The following is a 12,078-nucleotide window of genomic DNA, read 5'->3' on the forward strand; positions in this document are numbered from 1 at the left end:
CAACATCAGCCTCTACCATCTATTATTAAAAACCTTGGAACCACTTGTTAGGGCCCTCGTAACAGAAATGTCTGTAGGGGACGGCACATAGTTTTTTTTTGTGTTTTTTTTCATTGTATTGGCATTTCATCCACACAGAAATGGCATTTTGGGAGCACCTAAAACTGTATTTTGGAAAATCTCAAAACGCCACCCTTGCATTTTCATGTAGACAGCAAATACACTACGATAGGAAAAGGATTATGTCATAGTCCTACTGTATCTCTCCCTTACACTGGCATTCACTGTCCCTGTCCCTGTCGTTGTTGTGGTCATAATACTGTTTTTTAATACATAATACTGTTTTTTGGAGATTGTGTGGCAGTGTTCCCAACTACTACTGGCAATTTCCTTCTTGGGAAGTAGTTAGGATGATGCCATAAAGTTGTGATTCACTGGATTTGTCAAAAAAAAATGCTGAGGGTCTTTAAAGTCAATTAATATAACAACAAAGTCACCAAGTTGTCAACAGTGATGTTTGGTCTGTTTGCTTTATGATAACTTTTTGACCGCGCTTTGCTGTGCTCGTACGCCGTGACGTCACTCTGGGGAATAAGGTTTTCCTGGGCTTTTTATGGCCTTTAGGAACATTTTACAAATGTGAAATTAAAAATATAGAATATAAAGATCTATACATGCCTATGTCCATGTGTCGATGTGTCCTGTGGACACTTTTACAGCTGTCTCTTTTACTATTGTGCTCAATGGGAAAATTGCTTTTTGGGCTGCATGAGTATTATTTGTTGCAGTACCACGAGTGGCCACCATGACAAAATTGTCTTCAAGGCAGAGGGGGGCGGAGCGCTATCCAGTTCTTATAATACATCCATGACTGGTGCACGTAAACAGATGAACTGAACGCTGTTATTCCCTGTTTCGCATAGCTTGAAGTGGCACATCGTAGCAGCGTAGCTCTCCCCCAAAGAGTAGATACTGAGCAAGATAGTTATCTGTAGTTTACCGTAGTATTCCGCGAGTACCTGACCCAGTGCAGGACTCTGTGGTGAATTTGCAACAAAAGAAAAGAAAAGAAATTTGAAGGAGCAGTGGCTAGGATTTAGGAATAGTGGCTCGCCACTCCTAAATGAATGTAGAGGAAACACTGATATTTATTCAGAATGGCTTTTAATACCCAGAAGTGTGGTTACAGTTTTTTTTTATTATTTTTCACTCTTTTTATTCTTTTAGTTCACTTTTTATTTGTGTGTGTTTTTATTTGGTATTTAAATGCTTTGATTTATGTTTCATGAATTTGCTTTTACTGTCTGCTTTTAATGCTGTGTGTCTCTAATGCTTTTATTTTGTAAAGCACTTTGGTCAACTGTGGGTTGTTGTAAAGGGCTGTACATTACATTACATTACATTACATTATGCGCACGTGCAGTAATGTTATTTGCTCGTGAACATGTTTCACTGCTCTCACAACTTTTGACATAAACGTGACACCATAAAAATATGGCCAATTTACTGATTCAGTCTCATTCATTTAGCTAGTTATCAATTTGGATTATGAATAATAATTAACTTGCTAACTGATACATCAATAATTAATTGAAATTGAAGGATATGAGTTATTTAAAAAAGACATTCAGTAAATTTGTGCAACAGAATGCATATTTTGAGAGGATATTACAATAGCTGGAAGAAAGTGACAATGTTATTGTTTGTTGTCTCCCTGCACAGTAACAGAGTTTATTTCCTAATAAAATGAAAAGCTCCTTCATTGATCTATGACAGACATCACTAATGTGTTGTCATTAAATTTGAATCAAGGTGGTTAGAGACACTCTACAATGCAGCAAACATGCAAATCATTCACTTATTGTGACAACTTTAAATGAAGTTAAGTCACCAGGTGGAATTGTGCGTGAGCATGAACGTGCAGACTGTCACAACACCAATTCTCACTTAAATATGGATCAAATAAAAGCTACTTTTTGTTCAAAGCTCTAACTTCCTTCCTGTCCTGTTTCAATGGATATTATATATAATTATAATTTACTACAATACAATAATGATGAATACAAATTGCATTGAGTTTGCATTTTTTGTGAGATACCACAAATTTTCTGTCGACACTGTAATATTGAGAAGACATATTAAACATTTGCACGACTGCGTGTGTGTCGACAGTTTCTTAGTGTGTAAGAATAACGCCACTGTTTTTCCCTGTTGTCTCCTTAGTGGTTTGTCATCTCCCGTGTATGAACGGCGGCAAGTGCAGCACCAGGGACAAGTGTCAGTGTCCACCCAACTTTACTGGAAAGTTCTGCCAGATGCCAGTTCAGAGTGGACACCACCAGCAGCAGCAGCAGCAGCAGACGTCCGGCAGCTACAGCCAAACTCAGGTCCACTCCACACACACGCTGCCACTGACCTACAGCAACGGCCAGAGCACTGGTGAGTGAAAACCACACAATGCAAGACTCCTGTTTCTTTTCAATTGTTTTTGATTGGGGAAAATCGATAGAGTGAAATGTTGCTTATTTTGGAAGGCAATATTATATATTACAGTAGTATATTTTTTTAACTGATACCACAGATAAACATTAAACATTTCGTGGATTAGCATAAAAAAATCGTGGTGTCTCACCGTTAGTTTTTGATACTAGGGCCAAAGATGTGGGTCGAACTTGCCTCAGCTTTGAACCTGAACCAGAACCATAGGGTTGTTAGGGAAATGTAGCGTTGATAATCCATTGCCTATTTCTCCTTCCAATTTTTGGCAGGCTGTACACGATGAGTGGTGTAATGCTGCCCCCCACTGTTTGAAGTTCTTAATCACAGTTCCAGTTCAAAGTTGCTCAACGCAGTTTAAAGCTCCCCATTGGAATTTGTTACATTCTGAAACATGCTAAATTACATTTTTCACATAATAATAACCAGTGCTACCTTCTCCTTGTTCTTCATCTCATAATTTCCAGCAGGCTGCACACTGAGAAGCATAATGCTGCCCTTCACAATTTAAAGTTCTTCTCATCTTCCCATCTCCTTTCACCCTCCTTTCCTTTGCCTTTATGTACACACATATATTTAACTTTTCTCTCCGGCATTAATGGATTTACTTAGATTTGCTTTTTTATGTGTTATTAGATGCTACTTGTGGACGACCCTGTTATTTTTTTTGCAGCGATGACCCCAAACCCTAGAATGGAGAACACATTAACTCTGTTGTTAAAAAAAAAGAACAAAAAGGCTGATAAAAGCTAGCCTGGCTAACACCAGACTGCATCTCAATGTCATTTGAGATTGAGGTTGATTGAGTAGATAACTGGACAACTAATCAGATCAGTAGCTATGTTTACTTGTGCAAACATTCCGAAAAGATTTGTTCCAAATTTACAGTTCCACTGGGCCGACTGCTTTTCCTCTTCTTCCACTGTGACATCAGTGTCTGTTCATTATGCCTTCTTTGCAATGGAAATACACCGTGTTCTTCAAACAGATCGTCAGTTCAATATGCCACGTTGACGTGGATCAGACTCGTGATGGCACCAAACCAGGAAGTCATGACTGTTTATATCAACAGCGAGCTGAATGATGATGAGCATATACCAGCCCTCTTGGTCCGATTAAATGTGTTTCAGGACGGGCTGTACGACATTGAGTTTTTGGATTGAAATGTTTACATGACATATTTTTATTATGATCGGGCTTTTGTTGCGATTACTTGTGTCCATGTAAACATAGCTAATGATCTGATTAGCAAGTGGAGAGCGATGGAAAACGTGTCAACAAACGTGCTTGTTGTATTTTCTCGGAGCGATGGCCTCGAGTAATGGAGTCTCATGACTTTTTCCCTGGAGGAGCATAAAATGGAAGCAACAGCCACTCTTCAGCCGCCATGTTGGATGTAAAGCTATAAGCTGCTAGCAGTGCTTCTCTGTTCTCATCGTCTCCAGAGGGGCAGTAAGGGGCAGTAAGGGGCAGTAAGTGGCAGTGGAGAAAAAACATATTTGTGATTGGTTCTCTTTTTTCTGAGATTTTGAAGTTGGCCAAAATGGCGTCCAGACGTGCCATCAAAATCACTGGCAGATTGGGATAGCTTCACCCAGGCTAGCAATAAGCAGAAAATCTTAAAAGATATGGAACAAATCCTTGTGAACCATACAGCACCATATTGATCTGGCAGTGTGTCGGAGTGAGTGAAGTCCAGACTTCTATGTGGAGGTAGGTGAGGAATTACAAGCACGTTTGCCTCTTCAGCTGCCCGAGGAGAAGCCAGCCATAACCCCCTACACACACACACACACACACACACACACACACACACACACACACACACTAGGTCTGTAAATTTTCCTCTATAATCCCACTCAATTCCATTCCTTATTATATTTTATATTCAAATTTTAACACAATTTACACACACACACACACACACACACTAACCCTCTCAGAACCACAGAATCAGAATCACTCCACTTCCTCTTCAGGAAGCATGTTTTAGCCCATTTACTTCCAGTTCCCGGGAAGAAATGAGTGGTAAATGGTTTAATACAGATGTAAACACTGTGTTTCCTGGTTTCTGCAATAGACCAGTTTACTGAGAGGATTAGAAAAAGCATCCATTGTGCTGTGCTGTATGTGCAGGACCTAATGTAATGTGTTGATGTCATGTTTGTGAATACCTGGGTTGAGGTTAGATGTCTCATAAAATGTAGAAATGAGTGCACCTAAAACATCGAGGTACTGATTTTGGATGGATAAGCAGGTAAATATGATTAATTCTCTCAAAATACACAGTGTCACTTGAAATACACATATTAATGCTGCTATAAGTGAACTATTAGTAGGAATTAGGGATGCACCGATATGGAAATTTTGGCCAATACCGATACCGATATTAATATTGATGTTATGGCCGATAACTGATATCTACCGATATCGATATATGTTTAAAAAAAAAAGTTTCTGAGATGATGAAATTTTGTACAGACTGAAAATCAGGCAAGCTGAATATTTGAATGTCTTTATTTTCAAAACATGTTTTACCTCCAAATAACAAGGTTACAGGGATACCATAAACCACAAGTAACCAGCTACAAGTAAAGGTTTTTAGAAACCTTTACCACTTAGCAAGTGTGTATCTAAATTAAAGTACAGTTTAACTCCCTCAACTCACTAAACTCTTGCGAGATTTTGGCAACTGTCCTTCTTTGGTCGATTACTTGCTGTATTGTGCTCCCAACTGCGACTGCTTTCTTTTTTGCCTGCTGGCTAACGTTAGCAGTGTTAGCTTCCTGCCATTGCTTTTGTACTTCTGAGTGGCGGTTTTTCAAATGACATAATCAAATTTGTGGTATTTATTACTGCTTTTCGCGTATCTTCTGTCGACACTGTGAACAAGCGCCCACACAGCAACTAGATGGGTATAAACATTGGTTGTTTTAAAATCGGCACAGTTTTACTCATCAGACCGATGCTGATATGTTAAAAAATGACGAACATTGACCAATACCGATATTAATGCCGATATAGTGTGCTCAGTGACATGAACCTCTCAGCCTCTGACAGTAAATCTTGGAGAAATGTTTCCAGTATCCCACAACACTTTATCCAATCAGGAACCAGAACTCTACAAAGAGGCGGTCCTTGTGGATCTTGAGCTCAGGCTGTTTATCGCTGAAGTAATCAGATCGTGGATTATCACAGTCTCGTTGCCACTGCTTTTCTGCGTATGAAGCAGAGATTAAAAGGTGTTCTGCTAACGGATTCATATCATAGTCACATATTGTGTTTTGTGCCTGTTTGTTTGTCACTTAAACTCACTGTCAGACAGCTTTTTCCAACAGGAAATTAAACTTTATGTGGCTTTGTAAACCGCTCAGTCCTTGCTTCAAATTCTATAGAGAAAATGTGTCATTGTTCATCATAACACTCAGGATATTTTGATCCACTGATGTCTCCATCAGTAAGTCACCAAATAAATGTGTTATTTGGTGACTTTGGTGTTTGAAATGCTTCTTTTGGATTTACCTAAGTAAACACAAATGAGACAGCATTAGACTAGCAGCTTGCGTTCATCTGAGCTAAAATCTTTTTTACGTAGACTGGTGTGGGGGGAGAAGGAGCAATTTACAGGCTTAAGTTGGAAAAAACTATGTCAGTGACAAACATACTCTCAAGATAGCAAATACTTAAGAAAGCATACATTGCATAAGATTAGCCTGTTGTTATGTGGCTGAAATATGTTTCTTCTTGCTTGCAGCCATGTTTTTTTGAAGTGTGACATCTTTCAGGCTGGTTCTGGTGCTGCTGCTTCTTCTTCTTATTTTTATTATTATTATCTTAGTGTTTCACCAAATAAGTTCAAATAAGTCCCAAATCTCTCAGTAAACTCCAATACATTTCAAAGAGAGCTGTAGTCAATGATTTATTTATCTCTGTTAACCTTTTTAGATATAAGCGAGCACCTAATTTAATGAATATCATGAATAATCAAAAAAAAGAAAATATATCAAACAGCAAATAACAAACCAAGCGGAATCTCTCTAAGCCTTTCTTAAAGTTCTGGAGTCCATCAGAAAGAATTCTCTTGGTGGAGAATGTCAACAGTTTTCGTTCACAGCAAGTCTGGTCCACTTTCGTCAGCCATTCGTCGCTGAAGTTTCTGACAGTTAAACTCGTTTTCTCCTCCTCCAGTTTCCAGAGTGCCACAATAGCCGTCTGGGATTTCAGCATTATGGGAGTTCTTTAGTGACTGTTTTCATTGGTAGTGGTCAGGATAATCCACTTTTTCACTCACTTAATTACGGTAATTTTCTGTGCCCCGGTTAAATTTAGCTTTTGTCAATGCAAACTTCTGGGGTTTTAATCTGCTCTGTGCCAACCAATGAAATACTCTGAATGGAGGGGGGCTGGCCCATGGCTCCTAGGCTTCTGTGGGCATGGGATCTCTTTGGACATGACACTGTCACAGTATATCTATGCACACACCGAGGCTTGTCATTATTGGAGGGTCTATGCCCCCCTACTTTAACATTGGAGAGGCATAAATGGTGCATGGGGCACAAGCATAGTCAAGTCTGATTCTGTCAGTGCCTCATACAACTACACTTAAAAACACAGAACTATCCTTTTAAAAGCAAAGTACACAATCTTTATTGGACTGTCCCATCAAAACTGTTCCCCTGAAATACCCACAATGCCTTTTTTTATAATGATAATGCACAATGACAGTTGTATCGCTCATGTCGTCCCGTGTCTCTCAAGTATTCAGCCCCAGCATCGTCAACATCCACATCAAACATCCTCCAGAAGCCTCTGTCCAGGTCCACCAGGTGTCTCAGCTGGACAACTACCACAACAATGGTCACCAGTTCAAAGGTTCCCAGTCCGGCTCCTCCTCATCCACCAGCTACACCTACCACCACACAGACAACAGCCAGAAGATCCAGCACCACGGGTACAACGTAGTCTACCCAAGCCAGCACGGCTACCAGGTCCCTCAGTTTCAGCCTGTCACCTCCAAGAATGCTCTGGGTCGCTGCTTTCAGGAGACCGCAGGCAGTCAGGTACACCTTCACACCTGTCTACTGTGTGCTATTTCAGGTGCACGTTGAATTACTCAAGCACTTTTCCTCAGAGCTGATATTTTGTGTCATTATAATTTTACACTGCGGTGTAGTGGTTTCTGGTTTGAGTCCCTGTTTGAACGACAATGGCGTTTGCATGTTCTCCCTATGTGCATATGGGTTTTCTCCAGGTACTTAAGTTTCCTCCCACAGTACAAAAACCTGTTAAGAATGTAACCTGCCAGCCCCCCACGACCCTCATGTGGAGGACAGTTAGAGGGAGAGAGAGTATAAAAAACATGGCAGATAGCAGGTGAATGCTACTCTCCTCATCATGGTGGATAAGGAATAATGTAATTCCTTTGTACAGTTAGTCAAGTGAAAACAACCTGTCCTCCAACTCAAACGTAACTATGGGAAAACTTAGACATAGATCGTGATTCCTGCATATGACCTATATGTACGGTGCAGTATTTTTCAACTCAAATATACACGTGTGTGTATGTGTTACTGAATTTAGGGTTAGGGCAAAAAAGACAGGGTTAGGCAGTAAAAATTAAATATAGGGAGTCAAACCCTTGTCGACCACACTCAGGTGTAGTGCTCTCGTCACTGAGCCGACTGCCGGTGGTGACTTCAGCGAAGCTACTAGATACCACTTCCAAGGAACTACCAGGTTGCTGTCATGAGTACAACCACTAGGGGCGCTGGTTTTGAAAATGTAGTCATAGGTTGTAATTCCTGCATGCGACCTATATGTACGTTTCATTGGAGTCAGTCTCAGTGAAAACCTTCTCCCAGTGGCCATTCGTACAGTGGATAACAATAGTTGTACCATGGCTGCTGTCACAATATCAAAATAAATATTGTACCTTGAATACTTTCACAATATCACAATGAATATCTTATCGATAATTCTATCACATAGTGCAGGGTAGTATATTCCAAACATGCAAACATACAGCCATTCACGCTCACGTTCCACCTGTCCAGGGTTTCCTCTGCTCCCTGTGACCCTCGCATGGTGTGTCAGAGAGGGAGCGGTGGAGCGTCGATGTCCTCCATGTGTCCATCTGATGAAAGAGTTGTGTGTAAAATAAGATAAAGTAATAATTGTACCTCTCTTCTCTCACTGTGTAATTATCCCTATAACAGTGTGGGAAGGCTCTGCCAGGTCTCACTAAACAGGAACAGTGCTGTGGAACCTTTGGGACATCCTGGGGTTTCCACAAATGTCAGAAGTGTCCAAAGAAACCATGTAAGTACAGCTGATGTTTTCTTTTCATGGCTGTATGTCTTGTCCTATGGAAATCTCTGCACGGCCCTGAACATTTGCTCTCTTTGACCATCTGTTGTCCTAATTACATCCCTGGGTGCATGTGCACTTCAAGCTGTTTCAATATGATAGGACAGTGCGGTTCACCGTCAGTCTAAATGTGCACATTTGCTCATCTTAAGAATAAACACCTTTATACTATTTTAGTCTTACACATAACACAACACATGAACCACAAATCATTGATTTTCTGTTTTGAATACACATTACTGTGATTGAACAACTACCATCCATCTCACATGGATGACGGTCGAGACCTTAATCTGTGTATGAGTTGCAAAGCATGAGTGTAAATGGATTGTGGATAAACAATATAAGATATTATGAATATTAAATTCTTCCTGACTTCAACTTTATAATATGGTAATTGCAGAGAAAAAGGTGTTTTTTTCTTCTCTTTATTCCACTCTATTACTATTGTTAGAACTACATTATACATTTCACTGAGTGCTACTGTAAACTTGTTGACATAGAGTTGAGACGGATGTTTGTCCTTGATTCTTCAGTCTTCCTCTTTGTTTCGGTGTGGCGGCGCTACAATGCCGCATACAGGTCTGGTACACTTAGAGTCGTTTTGGGCATTTTGTGTGGATAAAGATTTGTTTAAAGAAATCTTTTCAAAAGTGACAGAGGAAAAGCTTGTTTTAAAGTTCTATTTCTGTGTGGATAAGGCCCAAGACTGGGTCTGTTCACACTATGTAACTCATAACTAAACACCTGCTCCTGTAAAAAAAAAAAGAGGTGGTGTTTGTCATGTATATCATATATCATTCCTTCACCTTTTTTTCTCCTAACAACAAACCCTCTGATTGACTGTCCACAAGGCTACAAGAGAATCAACAGCTCTCATTGCCAAGGTAAGCGTTTTGTTTCTCTTTTGCACTATACCATATTCATGGCTTGGGTTTAGGGATGGTGACTATTGGGACACTGTAAATTTATTTTTTATTATTTACATTTAAAAAGTCAGATTTTAATTGGACTAAGACAATCGTTTGGTTTTCTTAATGTCATGTAAACATGTTAGTCTGATTTGAATTGAAATTGAATTGAATTGAATTGAATTGAATTGAATTGAATCATAAAAAGTAGCCTTTCATTTGTCCTTTTTTGTCATTTTTATTGACTCACAGATTTTGACGAGTGCCAGCTGCAGGGTGTATGTCCCAATGGAAACTGTGTGAACACAGTGGGCAGCTACAGGTGCATGTGTAAAGCCGGCTACATTCCCGACCCCACGCTCACCATGTGCATATGTAAGATCCGCTCTCTGACATGTTCCATCGCACTTTCTTTCTCGTGCACTGTGTTTCTCAAACGAAACAAAGTCCAACACTGCGATGTCCGTGTTAGCAGAAATATTATGTTGACGTAAATGAGTTGATCAGGTTTGCATGGCCATCTGTGCAGATTCCAGTACTTACTTACGTACACCTGCTGCAGTGTTTATGACTCAAAGGCTGATAGGAAAGCTGTGTTTGAATGCAATATGAATGCAGTGCATGGATAAAAGCATGGTGTTCATTTTACAGTCCTCAAGCATGGCACTGATGTGGAAAAACAACATATAAACCCAACATAGGAGAAGAAAACTGTGATTAGGGAGCGACAGCAGCATTGTGATGAGTCTTGAAAGTGATTGATTTTGTCTTGTTGGTGTTCGGTCACCATTACAGTATATAAGTGTGAATTACCGATGTTGACTCTAACGTGACATTTCTGGCAGCATTGTGCTTGACGATAGGTGTCTGTGAAGGCATCGCAGCTCTAACGTTACTGACAGTGTGCATGTGCATCTGCATGTGAGCTGCCTAATTATTATGGCTCCAACTTTCTTAGTCCAAATGCAGTCAATGCTCAAGACAGAGTAGACGTCATCGGTACTTTTGAAACTTTCATAATCATCAGTCCAAGCACTGGTACTGTATGTGCTCAGTGGGAGTGGGGCTGGTGTTTTTGCTAAATCGAAAATAAATTTCACTGAAATAGAAGCCAGCGCCTTGACTTCTGGTCAGCAATAAAACCTCCGTTGTTGATCTAAAATGTTAACTTTGCCTTTAAGCCAAAAATGAAAAATTCATTCAAATATCAGTGTTGTGAGGGGGCAACAGCGGAGCACTGCTGCGTCCCTTTGTGTGCAGCGAAACACAAGACACAAACAAACTGCTGCAGACGATGACTGGAGAACATCTCTACGTCTTTGGCTGACTGACTGAAAATAAGGAAGTGACTGTGCATAATAGTCATCCATCCATTATCTACTGCTTTCGGGTCACTGTGCCAATCTCAGCTGACATAGGGTGACTGGCAGTTCAACCATTCACTCACATTCACACCTACGGAGAACCCGGAGGTGGAAAACCCATGCACACATGGGGAGAACATGCAAACTCCATGCAGAAAGGCAGAATAAAGCCAACTTTACAGTAGGGTTCAGCAGAAGAGATGTATTATATTAAGTGTATCGTAAGATTACAAGAAATTGAAAAGTTGATGGGATGTGAAAGGATTATTGCGCACAGTTTTCATTAAAATATAGGAAAAAACGGAATGGAGGAACAGTGATTGTGTTATCAGTATAACTGGAGACTTATGAAAACTCTTCATCAATATTTACCAGGAATTCTGTGTCAGTGAGGTAAGATTTTAACCGATTAAAAACGGTACCAGATAAGCCAATGGTTGCAGGGTCTATCGGAGGACAGGGGAGACAGTCCTGAACACAAGGAGCCAAATATTAAAACTGAAACAAACACAACTGCATACAAATCTTATTAGTAAAGGTGGCCTGAATGCTTACTGTCAAGTTGACAAAGTGACAAAGAGCAGAGGGAATCCTGGAGTTTGTGGATGTACTGACACATATTCAGCTCTGACGTGCTGTTGTTTAAAGAATCAGATACGTGAGAAGCAACCATGTGCTTTTTTTTTTCTTTTAGTAACCTTATTATGATTTCATTTTTGTCATATACAGTTCCCCTCCCATCCAACACACCCACCCACCCTAACCCTGCATGCAGCCTGTAAGGGCGCAGTGGAGGAAAACACTTAAATCCAAAGTAAACAAAACAGAAAGCTGCATCCCCTAAATGTTTTGTAGACTAGTGGAGCCGGGAATCGAACCCACAACCTCCAAGTTGAAAGATGACTCGCTTTACCACTGAGGGAGAAAGGGAGAAGCCCTAA

At 40.2% G+C, this 12,078-nt stretch overlaps 1 protein-coding gene across 1 annotated transcript in view; it reads left to right on the top strand.

The window, feature by feature from the left end:
• LOC122782121 (latent-transforming growth factor beta-binding protein 1-like) overlaps positions 1 to 12,078 on the top strand; it is a 64,110-nt gene that overhangs the window by 9,398 nt on the left and 42,634 nt on the right. Inside the window, exons 4-8 of the mRNA XM_044046335.1 lie at positions 2,224 to 2,439; positions 7,255 to 7,556; positions 8,712 to 8,814; positions 9,717 to 9,749; positions 10,026 to 10,148. Coding sequence (XP_043902270.1) covers positions 2,224 to 2,439; positions 7,255 to 7,556; positions 8,712 to 8,814; positions 9,717 to 9,749; positions 10,026 to 10,148 — 777 coding nt within the window. The remainder of the gene's footprint in view (positions 1 to 2,223; positions 2,440 to 7,254; positions 7,557 to 8,711; positions 8,815 to 9,716; positions 9,750 to 10,025; positions 10,149 to 12,078) is intronic.

Source organism: Solea senegalensis, linkage group LG15 (assembly GCF_019176455.1).
Source record: "Solea senegalensis isolate Sse05_10M linkage group LG15, IFAPA_SoseM_1, whole genome shotgun sequence".
Lineage (NCBI taxonomy): Eukaryota > Metazoa > Chordata > Actinopteri > Pleuronectiformes > Soleidae > Solea > Solea senegalensis.